Raw genomic sequence first — 24,456 nt, forward strand, 5'->3', positions numbered from 1 at the left:
GAGAAGCAGGGCCTGGAAGGATGCTGACAGGTGATCTGTTGATTTGTACCTTTCACACAGCATGGGCAATGCAAACTGCCTGCTTCTGTTTTCCCATACTGCTGGAGTTGCAGCTTATATATTTTTCAGAATTTACTGTTTTATTTTCAAAAATCTGATGCCTACACTCCCCAAAAGAATGTACCAAGTAAGATTCCTAGTAAAAGAAAAAAATGGATCCTTAAAGTTTAGATTGGTGTCTCTGTTTCATGTGGGTGCTAGTGTTTTCAAATCCTAGTAAAATATTATTTTTTTTTAAATTGAACTAAAAGATAGTTCAAGAATTTTGTGTTTTAAGCTGTCCTTATTTCTTACTTGTTTCAGTACATAGAAATCTATTCATAAAAGAAAATTATGGTTCTGTAAATTTGGAAAAAGTTAATAGAATTTTGAACCTAAATTACACTGTGAAATTCTGTAGCTCTGCCTAATAAATTCATATTTATTCATTGATTCATTCAATATAAATTGAGCACCTGCTTTGTGCAAGGCATCATGAGAAGCAGGGAGTTACAAGCTCAATCAAAGGTCATGCCTTTATGGAGATGGTGGGAACAATGTCTGAGAATCAACATAATATGAAGGTGAAAGAGCTAAGGGATATACAAATTTAAAACAACAACAAAAAAGCGGAAATCTAAAAGAGTTGTGGAAACTCAGAGTAAACCATTTCTTCCCAACTGGGGAATCTGACACAGCCTCATGGGAGAGATAACATTTGACTTTGGCCTTTTACAACAGGCAGAAATGGAATTGTGAAAGTGGGTGGAGGCGCACTCTGGGGGAGGAAAGTTGAAGAATTAAAGAGGTCGGAGAGAAAGGGCATAGGATGAGCAAGCAAGAGAACCCAAAGAGGGCATTAGGGTAAAAGGTGAGTTGAGAATAACTTCCAAGCAAGTACACATATCCTTGGGAAATCTTTGTTCTAATAATAGGGAGCCAGGCAAAGGAGTAACCACAAAAACAAACAAAAGGAAGTTCAAAGTTTGAAGAAACCTCAAAATGTCACAGACTGGCAGAGCCTCTCTTACTTGGCACCACAGAACAGATTTGCTGAGATTGAAGAACTCTCTCCATTCTCCCAACATCCTGGCTGATGCCAGAGCACATGAGCAGGAGAGAGACAAAGAGGGCGGGGATTAGGGCCACTCTCTCGGGCTTCCCCTAGGTAAGTTTCATGCTTATGGAAGTTTGGTTGTATTTGCTATTAAACCATTTTCACTGAGACTTGTTATTGGAATTACAGAATTTGGTGAAATATTAATGACATAAGTGATAAGAAAAGTAATTGTAAGAAGTAAGTTGAATGCTTTGCAAAGAATTAGTAACAAAAATCACTTAAAAATTGCTATTGAATCTGGTGTGGCAAGTCAACTACAAAAGAAAATAAGAAATGGTAGAAATCTGGAAGAATCCCTAGAGGAAAGAAAAAGATCTGAAAGAGGTTAGTTTGGGTTGCAAGTACTAAGTGCCTTAGCATTTGCTCCACTTTCAGAAACTGAAACTGGAAATCATCCAAACGCATTAGGTGTGATTTATGACAAAAATGAAAAAAAAGTATTAACACCAGTTAGGAAACTACATTCTAAAAAGGCCCCGGCCCTTAATCAAAAGTTTGTGGAATGAATATATACTTACATACATAAAATGTTAAAGGTACATATTTAAAATGTTGCAATTAATTTTTTCAATTAATCAGCCAGTTTTAAATTACTGTCTGTGAAAATGCTGGCAGTCTGTTCAGACCAACCACTCTGTCTTCCCAGCCTCATTTCTCCCTGGGGAGAAGGTGGATCCTGACAGCTAGATAGTTGCATTTCACAGGCATAAAGTCCACAGAGGGCATTCAGCTTTACACTGGAAAGTCGTCCGACACTAATATTTTTAGTTCTGAATGAACCTAGAACTAATCACAAAGTCTAAATGCAGACTATAAATTCAGTAAGCATCTAATCTTTTTTACTGGGGAAGATAATGCTTTTTTTTTTTTTGGCCCCTAATTATATCACAGTTTTCTCTCAAATCAAGTAGAACACTGGTGGACACCGGTGGTTGTCGAACCAAACACCTCCTCCCGTCCTCTATTAGCAGAGGCCCGTGATACTGGATCTGGCAATGTGCCCAAATAAAGGACTATAGTTCTTGGCCTCTCTTGCAGCTTTGAGTGACCATGTGCTGTTTGTTCTGTCTGAGATGTGAGCCCTAGTTATTGGACCTGTCGTTTGGGAAGGCTCCTTAAAGGGAAACACAGCTGAGGAAGTCCTTTTCCAATCTTTCTCCTTCCTGATGTCCATGAGGTAACTTCCTGAAGGAAACGTGCAAAGACAGAGAGAGCAGAAAAGCAGGCACTTGAGTCTCTGAGGATACTATTAGCTATGGACTGCCCACATGTGAGTTTCCTGGGATGCAAACAACAAAAACAGTAAAAAGAAAAAGAAACTCCTTTCTTACTGAAGCCATTATTACTTTGGAGTTTCTACTTAATCAAACTGTGGCTATTCCTAGCAGATACCGAATATAACTTTAAATCAGGTATGATACCCATAAATTGATTCTTTGCAATCCAATCTTTATGAATATGATCAGAAAACAATTAAAAGCAGTAAGTTCCCATTTTATAATCTGTTTACTTCCATGGTAAGCCAAAGAAAGAATGTTCCAATAAAGTATTCGAAGAAATTATGTTTTCAGAATTACCTGGAAGTGCAGGCAATCTGCTACCAGACTACCAAGTATCGCTGCCCAGATGAACCCAAATGGGTGTAGATACTCCAAAGGCACAAGCACTGGCAGAGGCCAAAGTGAGGGAAGGATGCCACTGAAAAGCAGAAATGTGTCAAAGAACATTCCCTCAGACTGTACTAAAACACATTATTTTCCTTGGCTTTCATGCAAAATTAAAGAGAAATTTATTAAATGTTACCATATGAATATTTTATAAAACACTGGCCTAAAGATTTCTTTTTCTGAAGCAGATTCCTCCAATGCGTAAAGAGCAAACAAAATGCAAAAAATGAACACTGTTGGAAACATTTAAAGTAGAATCACACTGAGCTCCTTCTGTGTTGCTGCCAAATCTCAGAATCCTGGGGTCTTGGCACAGCCTTCCACACACCTGAGCCTTGAGGTTCAGCGCAGTCCCACACAGCCCCAGGTGGAGGACTTGAGTTGTATAAGGAATTACTTGAGTTGTATAAGGAATTTCCTAGGAGAAATTTTAAGTTAGAAAGAATAAACTCTATGTTCCCCAAAACTGAGTTTCCTAATTCACCAAAACAATAGCATTTTATCATCCAGGCCTCTTAGTCTTTGGATAACAATGATCAATGGGAAGAAACAAAAAAAAAATGGCTACTTCCAATTTGATGGACTTTTTTAAGCTAAGATTTTCTTTTGGTTACTAAGGTTATAATTTTTTGAATCTTCCATTTACACAAGTCAGATGGAGGAAGAGCAGTATTTTGCCAACTGACTCAATCAAGACGACATGACAAGCAGAAAAACGTGTGCCCACCTCAGGTGTATATAACGCCTGTATGCAGCGCTTTCTGAGACTCAGGTTCTCAATGATGCCTTGCTAAGCGTCTGGGTGATCAGTCATCCCAGGACTGTGGACACGCACTCCACCAGGAACCAACAATCCTTTTGGGATGTTGGAAACTTCGTTTCCACAGCCCGACTCACTTTCCAGCACATCCCCCTCCCAGAGGGGACGAAGGTTTGCAAGGACACAAAAGACTTAAAGTTTTTACTTAAAGAGATGTTTTTGAGAATTACGTAAAGATAATAAATCACTGGTAACATCTAAGGGACAACTATGTGTCAGGCCAGGCACTCAGTCCTCTCAGCAACTGCACAAGGTACGTGTCTTCGTCCCCAATCACAGCCTGGAGCTTCTTCCAGGGTTCCAACAATTGCACAATTGCAGTGGTGAGGCCAGGGTAGATTCCAGGCCCACAGGACTCAAGAGCCCTCTACTCTTCACCGCTCTATTATGCTCTCTCATTCACTGAGATAACTGCAAGCAGATCCTAATGCAAAAGTGGGGATGCCAGTCATTACTCTTACCCATCATTCTTCCAAATCTGAGGAACATCATGGGTTAAGAAGCATACTTGGGGCTCTGGCAACCTCAGGAAATGGGAAATACACAAGGTGCAGCCCCAAAGACTGATGATGCAAAATTACCATTAATGATGAGTATATTTAACACTAGAAAGGAAAATTGGTGATCTGGAGTTAAAAAGGCAAAATTCTATTTTTTTGCTCCATTCCTTACAGAACACTACACACACAAAAAAAGATACATCCAGCTATTCATTTCTGAGTGTTTTTAGGAAGAGTGGGAACAAGGTCCAGCCAGGTCTGCTAACTCTACTTTCCTACTAGCTTCCTGTTTTCAAAACTAATGGCTGCCTCCTCCCTCAAATTGCTCAAGGTCTTCAGTCCAGAGCCTCAGCATCAATATCTACACTTCATGTGTGATGTGGCACCACCATTTTGTGCTTCCATAGCACACACACACTAACTCAGCCCACCAAAAATGCTAGGATATAGAGACATTGGAGGCCATGAGGTATGAACGAGTGCCCTGTACCTATTTTCCGGATCCTTGCTTAAACTTGGGCATGTGTGCAAGAAAAAATACTTGGTTAGCATTCAAGAGACCCAGATTCAAGTTGTGATTTCATCAGGAAGCAGTTAAGTGATATTAAATAATTTTCATGTTCTAGGCAGTTTTCTATAATCAGGGATTCAGTGGTTTTCAAACTGTGGTGAGCAAAACCGAAGAGATTGCTAAAAATTCTCCTATACAGAGGCCTGCTTCATTGAGCCCAGGCATCTGCATTTTAGCACACACCTGAGGATTCTGATGCTGGTCCCCAAGGGAGAGGCAGGGCAGCTGCTACAGCAGTGCGCCAGTCACCTCAAGGCTCCTGCTGAAACGTTTTCCCCACTGGCTGACGGGACATAATTCCAGGAGACCCAGATGCAAGACTGTCCCTAGGATCTGGACCACTGCGTGCACCCGAGCTTCACATTCCTGGACACCAAGACAGGCAAATGCAAGTTCTCCTAAAGCCATGGCCCCTCTCCGTCCTCCAAGGTGTGTGGTCTCCTGGGCTTTGGCAGGTAACGTTTCTGGGTGGTTCTGACTACTGGGCTACAAATCTCCCTCTGGCACTACTGTGAAGTGCTAGGGAAAATGATCAGTTACAATTCTTTCTGGTTCCAAGAAGATGAGGTAGTACATACTCTGATAAGTCAATCAATCAATCAATCATAATATTTCCCTGAAGAGACCAACTTTTTGTAGAAAAATGGTGTTTATGTGTAAGATCCAAACACAAAAAAAGATACCAATGAGGGAGGGGGTGGCGGGCGGGGGGAGAATAAGGCAGCATGGCATGGTGATTTATAAAGAAAATCCAAACTTACTTGCAGTTATCCTGGGTTCCAACCTCTACTCCACTGTTAACCAACCACAGACAAGGAGCACATTACTTAACCGCTCTGCACCTCCGCTTACTCACCTAGACCACAAACACATTAGTAGTATTTTAGAAAATTATAGATTAAATGATTAAAGTTCTGAGAATAGTATCTGGGACATAGAAGGAGTTATGAAGGGAGTTAGAAATTCATTTATTTATCAATGAGAGCTGATTAGAGAACTCCAGAAAAATGGCAAGGAATGTAAGACACCAGGAGAGAAGGGAAAAAATAATTCTCAAGATTCCCGCTCTCAGAATTGGTGCGTTTTCCAGAATACGGCATGTCCATTGTTACACATTAACTTGGGAAGCTCGGAAACTTCCGAGCTTCCTAGATTTATTTTTCAGATCATGAATTAGTAATTCTCAGACATTATAACTTTAACTGTTACTGTTTCTGTATTTAATATAAATTTTGTCCCCACACTTCCAGCTTAAATAACATCATTGCTTATTTTATTGCTGTTAGCAATTTGTTAACAGCGCTTAATATAAAATGATTTTTTTCTTTTCTTGTGAACCATAAGTTAGGAAAATTTTTCTTAAAACATTATCCTGTATGTATGTATGTATAAATGTATATGTGACATATATGGATATACATATATATTAATATTTCACCTTTTATTTGTCTTAGATACAATTTTCTCACTTTCAAAAGTATTGGGAAAGTTACTGAAAGTGATTAACTCTTGATTTTGGTTTAGGCACTGAATTCAAAACTACAGGTTAGGTAAGATTATGTAGTGGAGTACTTTACAGAGCTTGATCCTTTTTTTTTTTTTTTTGAGACAGAGTCTTGCTTTGTCACCCAGGCTGGAGTGCAGTACACAGTCTCAGCTCATTGCAACCTCCCTGCCTCCCAGGTTCAAGAGATTCTTGTGCCTCAGCCACCGGGGTAGCTGGGGTTACAGATGCTATTAGGCATGGGTAATTTTTGTATTTTTAGAAGAGATAGGATTTCGCCATGTTGCCCAGGGTGGTCTCAAACTCCCGGCTTCAAGAGATCCACCTACCACAGTCTCCCAAAGAGCTGAAATTACAGGTGTGAGCCATGGTGCCTGACCATCTTCTGCATTTTTCACAGTCTTCTTCAATTCTTCATGACGTTTTGGGCTGAGCTAGAATTTGAACCCAGGCTTACATAACCCCAACTCTGTTTCTTCCTTCTTTATTACATAGCCTTGCAGAAGCCAAAGGTGAAGATTATAAATGTAATGGTTTACAAGTCATCTAGAAAGAAGATAACATCACTAAAAACTTGCATAAGAAAGCTACCTACAAATCGTACACACTTACACATGTCCCTTTCTCAGTGTGGATGCTCTGGATAACAGAAAGTTTTGAAAACAAGCATTTGTACCGACAGAGCCAAATTTTATAGAAATTAAAATAAAAATTTAAAAAAAGAAAAAAAGAGGACACATGCCTTCTTTCAACTCCTAAAATTAATATTCATGAGACTGATAAAAGTCTGTAAGCAGCAATTATTAGTCAATTTTCAGTTTCTAAAAATATTGTTTTATTAAATAACTGTTAAATAGGATTTTTACAAAATAAATGGTATAGAAAAGGGTAAAAATGTTTATGTTCCCAGAGCTTTCTATGCCTTTTCGACAGAAAGGAAAAGGCATAGGAAGTTGTCAGCTGCTATTACTTCTGGAGAGCTGCCATGACTGGATAGTGCTGGAGTATCACCAGTTCTATCTGTCACGGGAAAGAGGGGGATCGACACTGTAGAGAGGTAGCATGTCTTCAGGTAACAGCTGCTACACACAGCTGGCTTCAACTTTAGCTCCCCCGTTGGTGGCTGTCAGTTTCAAGGTGTAGCATCTCAGGGCACTCAGGAAGAGTTAAGAAGCTGCACGAGGTTTTCAAGACATTTCAAATAATAGGCATTTAGAGGGTTTTCTTCTGAATTTGGGAAAGCTGAGATAGAAAAATAAGAGTATACAAATACTAGTTTATTAAGCTTGGTACTATCCTTAAGAGGCACACACATAAACAAATATATATGAACAGGATTTATATATAAAGTTCTACTTAAGTTCTTGATGTGATAGCATTCCAGAGTATTTTGTATTTTTAAAAAATGAACAAGTTCCAAAATTAATACATTTTTAAAATTAACAGTTTACCCAAAGAGTATTTTTAAAAAGTACTCCCACATAATGGATACCATTAACTATAATTCCAAATGAATGACATTACTCTTTTTTTATGGAGCATCCTTTCTAAAGCATAAACTTTAACTCAGTTATTCATTAGCTCCAGAAATTCATGGTCACAGCTAAAACAAACTGAAACCTCCCCTGCTTACAAAAAAAATCAGACTATAAAAACACAAATAACCAACAGATATATTATGGTACAGGAAAGATACAGTTCAGTGTTTTATCATAAAAAGTGTTCAGAGAACAATGCTCACTGAAATTTGGTGTTGCTAAAAATGAGTAATGTGCTTTGAAAAGAAAACCCTTTCTAGTATGGTGACCAGATCACAGGGAAACATGGATATATGGGTAATAGGATCATGAAAGACTGTCTTCCAGCTCCCTGATGTTAGATCCCCGTTTTTTGCTCACAGTTAATTCTAATTGGGCCAGTTCTTATCACTAAGAACATACTTCAGCACAACAGTCACTGTTGGCAAAGAAAATGTAGTACAAAAATACGAGGAAGTTCATAGATGCATTTGAAGAAATGATCCCATCTTAAACCTTCATCTATCTATTTTATTATTTTTTAAAATGATATAATTGAAGTACAAACCGAATACTGGCACATTTTACAATGCCATTTTGCTGTGGTCTGTCCAAATATCTCATTCATCAGAGAATTCACTTAATAGCTTCCAAGTTTAACTATAATCTCTTTCTTATTGAAACTTACTTTTCTTTGCTAAGGAATATGCTTCATCCACTCTTCTTTTTACTGATGGACTTTTCAAAGCTGCTTTTGCCTAGAGATAATATAGAACAATTCATTAATTAGGTTTATTGCCATGTATTCAGGATCATGATAGCAAAACACTACTTCTGCCCATTGCTAGAGTATTAAATAGCGTATGATGAACTATAATGATATAACTAGAGAATTCCATCTTAGTACATATAATACATCCTATTGTGCCAATCCCCTTGCACATTCTGAAGTCTTGCCTATATCCTCTTATCTAACTTGTTTCTCTATTGTCCCATTTTCTTTCTTCTCTTCCCTTTTATTCCTTCTCCCCCAATCTCAATTTGCTATTTTCAACTAGTCAGCCTTGGTTTCCGTATTTCATAGTCCCTCGCGCCTCAGATTTCTGATCGTGTATACCAAATATTACCAGTTGGCCAACAAATGTTTATGGAATGACTACAAAGTGTGAAATCCTGTGCTAAGCTCTGGGGATACCCAGGTGAGGATGGCAGCAACAGCCTCTGTCCTTGTGTACATGACTCTGGCAAACAGGGAGAAAACTAGCCCAGGCAGAGATAGTCAGCTGAGAGAACACCGTTTTAGGATGGCTGTCTATCCTAACACTGTCATTTGGCTATTATTTAATCACTAGATACTTATGGGTATTTCTCTTGGGAATGAGATGTCTGCAATAAAACAGAAGTCCAAAGGCCAGAGAAAAAGTAGAACACAAGTCTCCACGTGGCCTGCTCTTTTCTCGAGCAGGCTTTGTGCTGCAGTCTTAAAAGAACTGAGCTAGAGAGAGGGGAATTATACAATTGGATAAAACTTTTCTTACTCAGTTTTACTCTAAGATGTGTTTTCCCTTGATACAACTTTTAGAAGAAACAATCTATACTAAAATTCCAACAATACAGTAAATCAATTTAAATTAAGAGGAAAAACTCAGTTCAGAGATTCTCTTCTGAACTGAAACATTCTGTTGAAATGATTAAATAAAAAGATTTCAACTGATGTTTTACTAATTATATGAATGAGCAAAGGGAACACGAGTCTTTGACTTAATTTCTTTTTTCTTTTGCTATAACTCTTCTGACATCTTTGGATGTATCCTAAGAGTGTAGACCTGGTTGTTTGCTCCCTAGGTGTAACAATGATTTTTAAAACTGACCTTCTGATAATTGTAAATCAGAGCCCAAAGCGCAGCTGCTCCAATCCTCTGAGCATTTTGATTCTCACTTTCCAAACAGGCAGCTAGGACAGTAATGACTTTTTCTAAAAATAAACATATATTAAAAAACAGTTCAGTCCCAGACACTGCACTATAGTCTTATCTTGGACTAGTCAGACACCTCCCTCTTTTTCCATTAGAACAATACACAGAGTTGGTATCACTAGACTACTGCAAAACTAGTCTTTTATGCCACGTGATACATGGGAGAACACCTCAGAACATTGTTTTCATGTCAGGCATAGATGGGTCAAAGACACTGAAGCTTCCCCACTTTTTGGCCTGAATTCAACAAAAGGAACATTCACTTAAAGACCACAAGTGTGTAAAAATAAGTATACAATTAGTTATATTAATGAATCATTCAATTATAGCTAACATTTTGGCAGGCAGAAAAACAAATCTGCTTTCATGATAAATTATAAAGACTATATACAAACATATCAATAGAATGAGCTACTATATAAAAACAAAAATCAAATATCATACTGGTTGATCTTTTTAAAAAATGACTAGGGTGGTTGGCAAGATGGCTGAATAGGAACAGCTCCAGTCTGCAGCTCCCATCAAGATCAATGCAGAAGGCGGGTGATTTCAGCATTTCCAGCTGAGGTACCCAGCTTATCTCATCGGGACTGGTTAGACAGTGGGTGCAGCCCACAGTGGGCAAGCTGAAGGCAGGGTGAGTGTTGCCTTACCTGGGAAGTGCAAAAGATCAAGGAACTCCCTCCCCTAGTCAAGGGAGGCCATAAGGGACGGTGCCGTGAGTAATGGTGCATTCCAGCCCAGATACTACATTTTTCCCACAGTCTTCACACCTGTAGACCAGGAGATTCCCTCAGGTGCCTACACTACCAGGGCCCTGGGTTTCAAGCACAAAGCTAGGCAGCTGTTTGGGCAGACACTGAACCAGCTGAAGGTGTTTTTTTGTTTTTTTTCCAAACCCTAGTGGTACCCGGAATGCCAGTGAGACAGACGTTTCACTCCTCTGAAAAGGGGGCTGAAGCCAGGGAGCCAAGTGTTCTAGCTCAGCAGATCACATCCCCACCCCCACAGAGCCCAACAAGCTAAGATCCACTGGGTTGAAATTCTTACTGACAGCATTGCAGTCTGAAGTCGCAGCTTGGCAAAGCCACTGTAGTCAGACTGCCTCTCTAAAGTCCTCCTCTCTGGGCAAGACATCTCTGAGAGAAAAGCAGTAGTCCCAGTCACAGGCTTATTGATAAAACTCCCATCTCCCTGGGACAGATCACCTCGGGCAAAGGGTGGCTGTGGGCAGCTTCAGCGAACTTAAATGTTCCTGCGTATCAGCTCTGAAGAGAGCAGCAGATCTCCCAGCACAGTGCTCGAGCTCTGCTAAGAGGCAGACTGCCTCTTCAAGTGAGTCCCTGACCTCTGGGCCTCCTGACTGGGACATACCTCCCAGCAGGGGTCCACAGACACCTCATATAAGAGAGCTCCAGCTGGCATCTAGTGGGTGCCCCCTCTGGGTGAAGCTTCCAGAGGAAGGAGCAGGCAGCAATATTTGCTGTTCTGCAACCTCTGCTGGTGATACCCAGGAAAACAGGGTCTAAAGTGGATTTCCAGACAATTCCAGCAGACCTGCTGCAAAGGGGCCTGACTGATAGAATGAAAGCTAACAAACAGAAAGAAATAGCATCAACATCAACAAAAAGGATGTCCATACAAAAACCTCATCTGATGGTTACCAACATCAAAGACCAAAGGCAGATAAATTCACAAAGATGAGAAAAAATCAGTGCTAAAACACTGAAAATGGCAAAAACCAGAATGCCTCTTCTCCTCCAAAGGAACACAAGTCCTCACCAGCAGGAGAACAAAACTGGATGGCGAATGAGTTTGACGAACTTACAGAAGTAGGCTTCAGAAGATGGGTAATAAAAAACTCCTCCAAGGTAGAGGAGCATGTTCTAACCCAATGCAAGGAAGCTAAGAATCTTGAAAAAGACTAGAGATATTGCTAACTAGAATAACCAGTTTAGAGAAGAACATAAATGACCTGATGGAGCTAGAAAACACAGCACGAGAGCTTCGTGAAGCATGCACAAGTATCAATAGCTAAATCAATCAAGCGGAACAAAGGATATCAGCGATTGAAGATCAACTTAATGAAATAAAGCATGAAGACAAGATTAAAGAAAAAAAAACGAAAAGGAACAAAGTCTCCAAGAAATATGGGACTATATGGAAAAAATACCAAACCTACATTTGATTGGTGTGCCTGAAAGTAATGGGGAGAATGGAACCAAGTTAAAAAACACTCTTCAAGATATTATCCAGGAGAACTTCCCCAACCTAGCAAGACAAGCCAACATTCAAATTCAGGAAATGCAGAGACGACCACAAAGATACTCCTTGAGAAGAGCAACTGTGAGACACGTACTCGTCAGATTTAACAAGGTTGAAATGAAGGAAAAAATGTTAAGGACAGCCAGAGAGAAGGGTTGAATACCCACAAAGGGACGTCCATCAGACTAACAGAGGATCTTTCTGTAGAAACCCTAAAAGCCAGAGGAGAATGGGGCCAACATTCAACATTCTTAAAGAAAAGAATTTTTTTTTTTTTTTTTTGAGATGGAGTCTCAGTCTGTCCCCCTGGCTGGAGTGCACTGGCATGATTTTGGCACACTGCAACCTCAGCCTCCTGGTTCAAGTAATTCTTCTGACTCAGACTCTCAAATAGCTGGGACTACAGCTGGTTAGCCACCATGATCAGCTAACTTTTTGTATTTTTAGTAGAGACGGGGTTTCCATATTTGCCAGGCTGGTCTTGAACTCCAGACCTTGTGATCCACCCACCTCGGCCTCTCAAAGTGTTGAGATTATAGGCATGAGCCACCACACCTGCCACAAGAAAAGAATTTTCAACCCAGAATTTCATATCCAGCCAAACTAAGCTTCATAAGTGAAGGAGAAATAAAATCCTTTACAGACAAGCAAATGCTGAGAGATTTTGTCACCACCAGGCCTGCCTTACAAGAACTCCTGAAGGAGGTCTAAATATGGAAAGGAAACACCAGTACCAACCACTGCAAAAACGTACCAAATTGTAAAGACCATCAACACTATGAAAAAACTGTATCAACAAATGGGCAAAATAACCAGCTAGCATCATAATGACAGGATGACATTCACACATAGCAATATTAACCTTAAAGTTAACAGGCTAAATACCTTAAATTAAAAGACACAGACTGGCAAGTTGGATAAAGAGTCAAGACCCATTGGTGTGCTGTATTCAGGAGACCCATCTCATGTGCAAAAACACACATGGGTGCAAAATAAAGGGATGGAGAAAGATTTACCAGGCAAATGGAAAGTAAAACAACAAACAAACAAAAAACAGGGGTTTTGATCTTAGTGTCTGATAAAACAGATTTTAAACCAACAAAGATCAAAAAAGACAAAGAAGGGTATTACATAATGGTAAAGGGATCAATGCAACAAGAGGAGCTGACTATCCTAAATATATACGCACCCAATATAGGAGCACCCAGAGTCATAAAGCAAGTTCTCAGAAATCTACAAAGAGACATAGACTCCCAAACAATCATAGGGGGAGACTTTAAGACTCCATTGTCAATATTAGATCAATAAGATGGAAAATTAACAAGGATATTCAGGACTTGAACTCAGCTCTGGACCACGCAGACTTAATAGACATCTACAGAACTCTTCACCCCAAATTAACAGAATATACATTCTTCTCAGCGCCACATTACACTTATTCTAAAATTGACCACATAATTGGAAGTAAAACACTCCTTAGCAAATGCAAAAGAACAGAAATCACAACAGTCTCACAGACCACAGTGCAATCAAACTAGAACTCAGGATTAAAAAGCGCACTCAAAACCACACAACTACATGGAAACTGAATAACCTGCTCCTGCATGATTACTGGGTAAATAACCAAATTAAGGCAGAAATCAAGAAGTTCTTTAAAACCAATGAGAACAAGTCACAACATACCAGAATCTCTGGGACACAGCTAAAGCAGTGTTTAGAGGGAAATTCACAGCACTAAAATGCCCACAGAAGAAAGCGGGAAAGATCTAAAATTGACACCCTAACATCACAATTAAAAGAACTAGAGAAGCAAAAACAAATTCAAAAGCTAGCAGAAGACAAGAAATAACCAAGATTAGAGCAGAGCTGAAGGAGACAGAAACATGAAAAACCCTAAAAAAAAAAAAAAATCAATGAATCCAGGATTTAGTTTTTTGAAAAGATTAACAAAACAGACCACTAACCAGAATAATAAAGAAGAAAAGCATGAAGAATCAAATAGATACAATAAAAAATGATAAAGGGTAGTTCACCACTGATCCCACAGAAATACAAACTACCACCAGAGAACACTATAAACATCTCTATGCAAATAAACTAGAAAATCTAGAAGAAATGGATAAATTCCTGGACACATACACCCTCCCAAGACTAAACCAGGAAAAAGTCAAGTCTCCGAATAGACCAATAACAAGTTCTGAAATTGAAGCAGGAATAGCCTACCAATCAAAAAAAGCCCAGGGCCAGATGGATTCACAGCCAAATTCTACCAGAGGTACGAAGAGGAACTGGTGTCATTCCTTTTGAAACTATTCCAAGCAACAGAAAAAGAGGGACTCCTCCCTACCTCATTATCCTGATAGCAAAATCTGGCAGAGACACAACAAAAAAAGAAAATTTCAGGCCAATATTCCTGATGGGCATTAATGTGAAATCTTCAATAAAATACTAGCAAACCAAATCCAGCAGCACATCAAAAAGCTTATCTACCACAATCAAGTCGGCTTCATCCCTGGGATGCAAGGCTGGTTCAATGTACACAAATCAATAAACGTAATCCATCACATAAACAGAACCAATGACAAAAACCACATGATTATCTCAATAGATGCAGAGAAGGCCTTCAATAAAATTCAACATTCCTTCATGTTAAAAACTCTCAATAAACTAGGTACTGATGGAATGTATCTCCAAATAATAAGAGCTATTTATGACAAAACCACAGCCAATAACATACTGAATGGGCAAAAGCTGGGAGCATTCCCTCTGAATACTGGCACAAAACAAGGATGTCCTCTTTTACCACTCCTATTCAACATAGTATTAGAAGTTCTGGCCAGGGCAATCAGACAAGAGAAAGAAATAAAGGGTATTCAAATAGGAAGAGAGTAAGTTAAATTGTCCCTGTTCGCATATGACATGATTGTAGATTTTGAAAACCCCACTGTCTCAGCCCAAAATCTCCTTAAGCTGATATGCAGCTTCAGTAAAGTCTCAAGATACAAAATCAGTGTGCAAAAATCGCAAGCATTCCTAACATCAATAATAGACAAACAGAGAGCCAAATCATGAGTGAACTCCCAATCACAACTGCCACAAAGAGAATAAAGTACCTAGGAATACAACTTACAAGGGACGTGAAAGACCTCTTCAAGGAGAACTACAAACTGCTGTTCAAGGATATAACAGAAGACACAAAAAAATGGAAAAACATTCCATGCTCATGGATAGGAAGGATCAATATCGCAAACATGGCCATACTGCCCAAAGTAATTTATAGATTCAATGCTATCCCCATTAAGCTACGATTGACTTTCTTCAAAGAATTAGAAAAAATTACTTTAAATTTCATATGGAACCAAAAAAGAGCCCATATAGCCAAGACCATCCTAAGCAAAAAGAACAAAGCTGGATGCATCATGGTTCCTGACTTCAAACTACACAAGCCTACAGTAATCAAAACAGCATGGTACTGGTACCAAAACAGATACATAGACCAATGGAACAAAAAACAGGCCTCAGAATTAATGCCACACATCTACAGCCATCTGATCTTTGATAAACCTGACAAAAACAAGCAAAGGGGAAAGGATTCCCTATTTAATAAATGGTGTTGGGAAAACTGGCTAGCCATATACAGAAAACTGAAAGTGGATCCCCATCCTTACACCTTATACAAAAATTAATTCAAGATGAATTAAAGACTTAAATATAATACCTAAAACCATAAAAATCCTGGAAGAAAACCTAGGCAGTACCATTAGGACATAGGCATGGGCAACGACTTCATGACTAAAACACCAAAGCAATGGCAACAAAAGCCAAAACTGACAAATGGGATCTAATTAAAGAGCTTCTACACAGCAAAAGAAACTATCATCAAAGTGAACCGGCAACCTACACAATGGGAGAAACTTTTGCAATCTATCCATCTGACAAAGGGCTAATACCCAGAATTTACAAGGAATTTAAACAAATTTACAAGAAAAAAACCAAACAACTCCATCAAAAAGTGAGTGAAGGCTATGAACAGATACTTCTCAAAAGACATTTATGTGGCCAACAAACATATGAAAAAAAGCTCATCATCACTGGTCATTAGAGACATGCAAATCAAAACCACAATGAGAAACCATCTCACACCAGTTAAAATGGTGATCATTAAAATGTCAGGAAACAAAAGATGCTAGAGAGGATGTGGAGAAATAGGAATACTTTTACACTGTTGGTGGGAGTGTAAATTAGTTCAACCATTGTGGAAGACAGTGTGGCAATTCCTCAAGGATCTAGAATTACCATTTGACCGAGCAATCCCATTACTGGAGATACACACACACACACACACACACACACACACACACACACACACTCTCAAAGGATTATAAATCATTCTACTATCAAGATACATGTATGTTTACTGCAGCACTATTCACAATAGCAAAGACTTGGAACCAACCCAAATGCCCATCAATGATAGACTGGATAAAGAAAATGTGGCACATATACACTATGGAATACCATGCAGCCACAAAGAAGCATGAGTTCATGTCCTTTACAAGGACATGGATGAATACGGAAACCATCATTCTCAGCAAACTAACACAGTAACAGAAAACCAAACACCGCATGTTCTCACCCATAAGTGGGAGTTGAACAATGAGAACAAACGGACACAAAAGGGGAACATCATACAGAGGAGCCTGTCAGAGGGTGGGGTGCTATGGGAGGGATAGCATTAGGACAAATACCTAATGTAGATGACGGGTTGAAGGGTGCAGCAAACCACCATGGCACGTGTATACCTATGTAACAAACCTGCACGTTCTGCACGTGTATCCCAGAACTTAAGTATAATAAAAGAAAAAAAAAGAAAAATAAATCAAGGGACAGGAAGACAAATTCACAAAATTCCTTTAAGCATTTAGTTATCTTAATAAAAGAATAACAAATACAAAAAATGACTAAACATTTTAGAGAAATTTGTGGGTTTGTCCATGTGTCAGAGGAAAAAGTGATTTAAAGGTATATCAACCCACAAGACACGCTCTTTTTGCAAAGTGAGCCAGAGTAGGAAATCAAGACTCACTAATTATCTGCGGCATTCTGCACACTAAGTGAAGATTCCCAGAAGTCTAGTTCCAAGAAAACTGTCAGGGTGTTTTGGACCAAATGTGAACCTATTACATATTTTAAGTATCATTAAATTTTACCAAATTATTTATTTTCTATATTTTATGATTTCAAGAATGTGTTACATTCTTAAGGGTGAAACACTTGTTATTGGGAATTCTTTCTATATATATTTATTTGCCACTCCCAAAATACATGTATTTAAACTGTAACCTGTTCAAGGGCAGGGTCTGTGAGTGCAGTGTCTGCTCACTGCTATTAGTTAGAGAGCAGTGTCTGCTCACTGGTATTAGTTAGAAGGCAGTGTCTGCTCACTGGTACTCGTTAAAGGGCCACGTCTGCTCACTGGCATTAGTTAGAGGGCAGCGTCTGCTCACTGGTACTAGTTAGAGGCCTGTGTCTGCTCACTGGTATTAGTTACAGGTCATGTCTGCTCACTGATACTAGTTACAGGGCAGCATCTGCTCACTGGTATTCATTATAGGTCATGTCCACTCACTGGTACTAGTTAGAGGGCAGTGTCTGCTCACTGGTACTGGTCAGAGAACAGTGTCTGCTCATTGGTATTCATTACAGGTCATGTCTGCTCACTGGTATTAGTCAGAGGGCAGTGTCTGCTCACTGGTATTAGTTAGAGGCCAATGTCTGCTCACTGGTATTCGTTACAGGTCATGTCTGCTCACTGGTATTAGTCAGAGGGCAGTGTCTGCTCACTGGTATTAGTTAGAGGCCAGTGTCTGCTCACTGGTATTCGTTACAGGTCATGTCTGGTCACTGGTATTAGTCAGAGGGCAGTGTCTGCTCACTGGTATTAGTTAGAGGCCAATGTCTGCTCACTGGTATTCGTTACAGGTCATGTTTGGTCACTGGTATTAGTCAGAGGGCAGTGTCTGCTCACTGGTGTTGGTCCAACCAGTGCTAGTACATTTTAGGAGCTCAATAAATACTCATTGGGTGAAAGATTCCAAAATTAAAACAAAAATTTTGTCTACGTAATTCAATTTTGTTTCTTTATTTTAAGGGATTTTAAATATTTAACAAAAAGTAAACAAAAAAAGCTGCCCCATAAAGTGAACGCGAAATGTGCAGAAGGAGGACAATGTGAAAGGCAGGTGCAGCAACGTTTCTGGCATGCTGCAGCTGACTCCCTGAACACCTCATCTGTATTATCTGATGCCCTTTGGTTTTCCTGTATCCTAACCTACCCAGAACCAAGCCATGTAAGTAGCTGGCAGACAAAATTTGTCATGTGAACTATGGCTGCAAGTACCACTCATTAGGCACATCATCAAATGTCCCCTTATTAAATGGGAGGGTGATTTCCTTGTTTCCATCTGAGTAGCATCAAGTGATGTTTTTAAATGTTGTCTCAAACACTCAGAATATATAATTCCTATGATCTAGATAAGTTTATAACTCCTTCAACCAGCTGCTATCTCTTAAAGCATTTTTAATAAAGTATTTTATGTGTGTGTGTGTGTGTGTGTGTGTCTGTGTGTCAGAAATAATATGGTGGGCCCTTATGAGGATGCAATGATTGACTTTCTAAAAAAACAAATTTTACTGTGAAACATGCATGTTTCATATGCATATGAAAAAAGCAATAAAACAATTTTAAGTTTAACAAATAAGTCTGAACACTCATATAAATATTTAAATAACCTCAAGCGAATATGTGGTAGTAAAATATAAATAATTAGAAATAATGAGCTTTGAATATTACCTTCTTAATATAATTGGTTTAATTATAAATTTAGGGATATCATGTTGGTAATTACAGTGAGTTGTCAGTTATGGTGACGTTAGTGTCTTAGAAAAGTTCTTAAAGTTTTTAGCCATTGTCTCTTCAAATATTTCCTCTCTGATTCTTCTAGGACACTTCATTAGTCACACAGATTGTCTTGATATATCTGCTGTGTCACTTAACTTTGATTCTTTTAATTCTTTCTCATCTTTTTAGTTTTCTCTACTGCATTCTGGATAATATTTTTCTAACCTATCTTCTAATCTCTAAGTTCTCTCCTCTGCTATACCTAACTTGCTGTCACATCTGTATATTAAGTTTTCAATTTTGGCTACTGAAGTTCTAGATTAGCGCTGTCCAACAGAACTTCCTACAATAATGGAAATATTCATATCTGTGTTGTTTAATAAGATAGCCACTAGCCACATGTAGTGAGTGCAACTGACTAACTGAATATTTAATTTTAATTAGTTTAAATTTAAATAACTACATGTGGCTGATTATCATATTCCACAGTAAAGTTCTCAAAGTTCTATTTGGTTCTTTTCAAATCTTTCAACTTGTCAGTTTCCCATTTCCTGAAATTTTCAAGCTTGTCATTTATTTATCTAAATATGGTATAATTAAAGTTATTTTTAAACCCTTGCTCTGTAATTCCCATAGTTAAAGTCTGGGCAGAGAGGCTGATATTTTTATCCCTTTGCTGTTTCTTACTACATGTTGCCATGTCTCCTAATGTGTTTGATTATCTCTAACTTTGTACTGGTCAGTGCTTTTGAACAATTATTTGTGGAGGTTCCCTGATGCCCAGTATGAACTTGTCTTTTATCCATCACCAAGTCAGTTTGCTTCTAAGTACCCAGAGGCACCTTCAATCGAAGACACCTTAAACCAAGTTCAGGGCCAACTGTGCGTGCAGAGCCCTGTCAGAAGCAGTCTGTAATACCCAGTCTCACACATTTTTTTCTTCTCTTTACAGTCTCCTTCATGCCGTTTGGGAAACCAACTTATTTCTGACTCATCCGTTTGTTAAGAGAATGGTTCTTTGGAGGTCCAGCTTAATACAAGCAGGAAGCCAGTAAGAATCCCCACCTTGGGGAATCACGGCTTCCTGTACTCTCACCCCTCGATATTCAACAAAAGCCAAGCATACAATGTTATTGCTGTTTTCAAGGGAGACTTAGCCTGGCATTACCAGAAACAAGAAATGTTCCAGATCTTTTTTTTTTTTTTTTAGACGCAGTCTCGCTCTTGCTCTGTTGCCCAGGCTGCAGTGCAGTGGCGCGATCTTGGCTCACTGCAACCTGTGCCTCCCAGGTTCAAGTGATTCTCCTGCCTCAGCTACCCGAGTTGCTGGGACTACAGGCGCCTGCCACTACACCTGGCTAAATTTTGTATTTTTAGTAGAGGCAGGGTTTCACCATGTTGGTCAGGCTGGTCTCAAACTCCTGACCTCAAATGATCCACCCACCACAATCTCCCAGAGTGCTGGGATTACAGCCGTGAGCCACTGTGCCCAGCCTCAGATCTATTTTTAACAGCAAGGTCAAGCTCCCCTGCACACTCTACTCTTGACTGCTTAAACCAGTTGTGTGGGTTCTACCGATCACAGGCGGCCTTTCCTGGGAGACTTTTCAGCTGGCTGACTTGGCTAAGGCCTCCTCTAAATATCCCCAAGTGGAAAGAAAGGCATAGCCTGTGACATCCCTTTATAGTTCCACACAGCAACTGCACACTGCTGTCTCTTATTTTATCCCTGCCTCGAAAGCCCACTGATCTCTAGTCTGTGGGAGTATGGGAAGCTTCTTCTCACCAAAGTGTCCATCTGCTTTAAGCTAATGAAGGAGAGAAAGCATTGCTGACTACAAAGAAATGCCAAAAATAATTCTAGAGGGATCTAGAAGTGGAAAACGCAGACTTCTCTCCTTCCGTTCCCAAAAAGCTGGTCCTTTTTCCAACTCTCAATAATAAATTGAAGTAATCCCCAAAGAAAAAAATTATTCTAAGAAAGGTGAATAAATAATATTAGATGTTACTGAGTAAATGCTACATACCAAGAATGGTCACAGATGCTTCACAGGCTCTCTGACTGCCCTGAGGAGGGATTATCATTACCCTTATTTTACAAATGTGAGGACTGAAGCAGATACAGTGGGGGAGGATGGAAATAAAACCAGTGATGTATATCGCCCGGCAACAGAGAGCTCAGCATCAGCGCAGCAGCCACAGGAAGGCGGAGTGCAAAATCCATAGTAAGGTTAAGTCTGGTACAAGCTAACTGAACTTTAAACACCTTTCTATATCATATACCTAGCAGCTGATTATGAGAAGGCTTTTCAGAAAAATAGAATCACAACCATGTACACCACAAAATATAAGGAGAATCGTTTGCATACACTTGGAAAACTCTTGATTTCATAGAAAAATGCCTCTGAGAAAAGATGAAGTGAAAAACATGAAAGAACAAGAGAATGAATCTATCTTAAACATTTAGCATGTACTAGAAACAGTGCTGGGCACTTTATGTGTGTTTATAAACTGATTCTTAACCAAATCAAGAATAGTGGGTTTCTTTTACAGATGAAGAAGCTGGGTCCAGCAAGGCTGTGCCAGGCGATGCTGGAGTGATGCCAACCTGGGGTTAGTATTCAAGAACAGGTGTGCAGGGGTCTGGAGCCCACCTTGTGGTTTTTCCCTAGAACACATGTCTCTCATAAAACTCACTCCCCATGAAATTGACATACTCCTCTTAGAGATAACACATGGTTGCAGAAAAAGGTCTTTCCAGTTCTTTTCAGTTCAATTTTTTTCTGAATCCTCACCAATGCTCGCCTCCATCTGTCCTACATCTCAGAGAATGAAGTCTCTGCAAGGCTAACTGCACCATCTAATCTCGAGCCCTGAACTCTCCGGTCTGCTTAGGATTTCTGTCAATCATCAAGTATTTATTGAGTGCTCACTAGTTGCAGGCACAATTCTAGGTGCTACAAATAAACAAACAAAGCAGACAAAAACCTCCTGACCCCATAAGAGTTCACCTTCTGGTGTGGGAAGATTAGGAATTGACAGATACGTGAAACACACAGTCTATCAGATGGCGATAATACTATGGAGAGAAATAAAACCAGGAAAGGAAATAAGAGAATGAAGAGGAAAAAAGAGAAGGCAGAAGGAAGGCGTTGGGGGCTATAATACTGACATGTGGTTCTGGAGAGGCTTCATTCACATGGTAGCATTTGCTTGAAGATGCAGAGGAGGGGAGGGGGAGTTAGAGGAAGAGCAAAGAGAGAGGAGAAGGAGCAGAAGACAAGGTCAGGGCGCCCACGCCCACAGCTCCTCTTCCTCCGTGTGTCCAGTATGTCCACGGGAATGACATGATGTGCTAAACTCAGAGACTCCAGGCAGCCCATGGAATGCCTGGTTCATTCCCAGAGCCCATGTCATCCACAGTGCCTTGAATACAGTGAGTGCTTAATAAATGCCTAGAAAATTATTTATAAAATTATTTCGGGCTGATCTTAACAGTCTATGAATAACCACATATATAAACATGCATGTGTGTGAATACTTACCATTAGCCAGGATCTTGGGTTTATTAGCAGGACTGAAGCAAATATTATGAAAGATAAGAAGAGGCAATAAAGGGCTGCTCTTATGCTTGTATTTGCTCATCTCTGTTAGTAAGTCTAGACAGCCATGAAGCCTCAGAATCATTTGCTGCCCATCTTCTCCAAATGACATATTCAGGAGTAACTTCAACCAAAGAATAGTCAGATTACTGAGATGTTTATTTCCTCCTTTTGGCAATGCTAGAGAGAGGAAGTTCTGTAAGAAGTTACTCTGTGGATAAACAGAGAGAATATTATTTTCTTCTCAAGTCTTTTTCATTATTATCCTAGTCCCTTGGTGACCAATTAACTAACATTCTGCTACAGTCTTCCCTTACATTAATTTCTCCTTCTTTCTAATACCTTCAGAATACTCCATCTATGTTATTTCCAAGTATAAGTGAAAAAGGTAAGAACAAAATAGTGCTCAAGTTTTAATTTCCACTAATTCTTTCCTCATGATGGATACAGTATACTATAGTTAACTCTTAATTATTCAGAATTGATAATTCAGTTTGGAGATTATTTCAGTCCTTTTGAGTTTTCTCTTTTATCTGCCTTCTGGTAATTTTGCTACTCATTAAAAGTTACCCTATGGAATGAAAAAAGACAAAAATCCAAATCAGTCTTGATTATTAGTTAACAGCTCTGGAAGTAGTGAGGGTATTTTGAATCATTGTAGCTACAAGTATTGTTGTTTTTATCAAACCTATAGATACAACTTAGATTCACTTTACCCCAGGTACTTACCATTACAAATAAGAATTTTTGATGGCTACATGTCATTCTATTATGCTTACAGATGAGAAAGCTCTATCATTGGAACTGTGAGAGTCTTTTCAACCTCCAAATAAAGCCCCTTTCACAAACCCCACCAAATCCTTAAGTAAATGAAAGATAATAAATTATTGTCTAGACTAATCTATATGCAAAGTATAAAAGTGCTGTATCAAGCTGAAGCCCATGACAGCATGGAAACCACAGTTGGCTGGACATTTTAGAAATGAAAGGCAATCACTGAACTTTTATGATTGCACAGAATAACTCCTTTCTCTCTCTGTTTAAATCTACTCCAGTTTATCTCTTAGGTTTTCCTGGAACAAAATCAAGATGTTGGCGTCCAATCTATAAAATGCATTTAACATTTTTATACAAAGGACTCTGAGTGTTGAGAATGAAATGAGTTACAGAAATATTATCAACATTACCCAAACAATAAGTAAACTGTAAAATTACATGCCCACTTTCAGTTGCATGTGCTGTCTGTCACTCATGCCCACTTCTCCTCTCTCAGCCGAACTGACATTTTTTAGATTCAACCCTTGCTGGATTCGGGACTGACAAGGGTGATAAGATATATGTCAGTGCTCTAAAATCTAAATGCGCTACGGGCCCTCCTTTTGTTTTTGTTGTTGTTGTTCCATCTAAAGATGTTTTCAGACAATTACACCAGGTAGAATGTGTAGAAATGTATACCATAGCAGAAAAGAAAACGAGACACTTCAGGGCCTGAATTGTACACTAGTACCTGCTGCACTTTCTAAGTCCTATTGATGAGTAATGAAGAAGTATAAATGTTAAGTGTCTGGGCTCATTATTACTTAACGCCACAGAGGAAGTCTCAGGCATTTCCTAATTAGAGCAGAGGAAAAAGATTCGATTAATCTGTCCCTGGAAAGAGAGTCTGATCACACTTCATCAAAATATTCTTAAGTATAGCACTAGAATAACAGATTAGAAGTGGAACATATCTTAGAGATTATTTACTTTAACCCAAAGGAAGCTGAAAGAGAACAGGTCTCCAGCTCAGACTCATGACTGGCACTTACATTCCGTCCCACTTAGCTTCCCGCCAACATGCTCTATAAGGAAGTGGTGGAAAGCACTGCCCCTGCTCTGCTCTCACATATGCAGAATCTCTCGTTCTTAAAGTGGTAATCACATATAGCCAGTTCAAGATAACATCTCATTTTGGAAATGATATATGTATATGGA

The 24,456-nt window shown here is 39.2% G+C and overlaps 1 protein-coding gene across 3 annotated transcripts in view; it reads right to left on the reverse strand.

Annotated features, from left to right (window-relative positions):
- Window positions 1-7,037: 7,037 nt before the first annotated feature.
- The window catches only part of RTTN (rotatin), a 180,009-nt gene continuing 162,590 nt past the window's right edge, over window positions 7,038-24,456 (reverse strand). For 2 of the 3 annotated variants that reach the window (XM_032293725.1, XM_032293726.1), the window contains 4 exons: window positions 22,426-22,693; window positions 9,610-9,713; window positions 8,427-8,496; window positions 7,038-7,463 (listed from right to left, as the gene is read on the reverse strand). In XM_032293725.1, the coding sequence (XP_032149616.1) occupies window positions 7,378-7,463; window positions 8,427-8,496; window positions 9,610-9,713; window positions 22,426-22,693 (528 nt within the window). In that variant the 3' untranslated portion in view covers window positions 7,038-7,377. Of the gene's footprint in view, window positions 7,464-8,426; window positions 8,497-9,609; window positions 9,714-22,425; window positions 22,694-24,456 lie in introns of those variants that run through there. The other variant, XR_004273607.1, reaches the window with a different exon arrangement.

The sequence above is a fragment of the Sapajus apella genome, unplaced genomic scaffold, assembly GCF_009761245.1.
Source record: "Sapajus apella isolate SASKATOON/1434 unplaced genomic scaffold, GSC_monkey_1.0 scaffold30, whole genome shotgun sequence".
Classification (NCBI taxonomy): domain Eukaryota; kingdom Metazoa; phylum Chordata; class Mammalia; order Primates; family Cebidae; genus Sapajus; species Sapajus apella.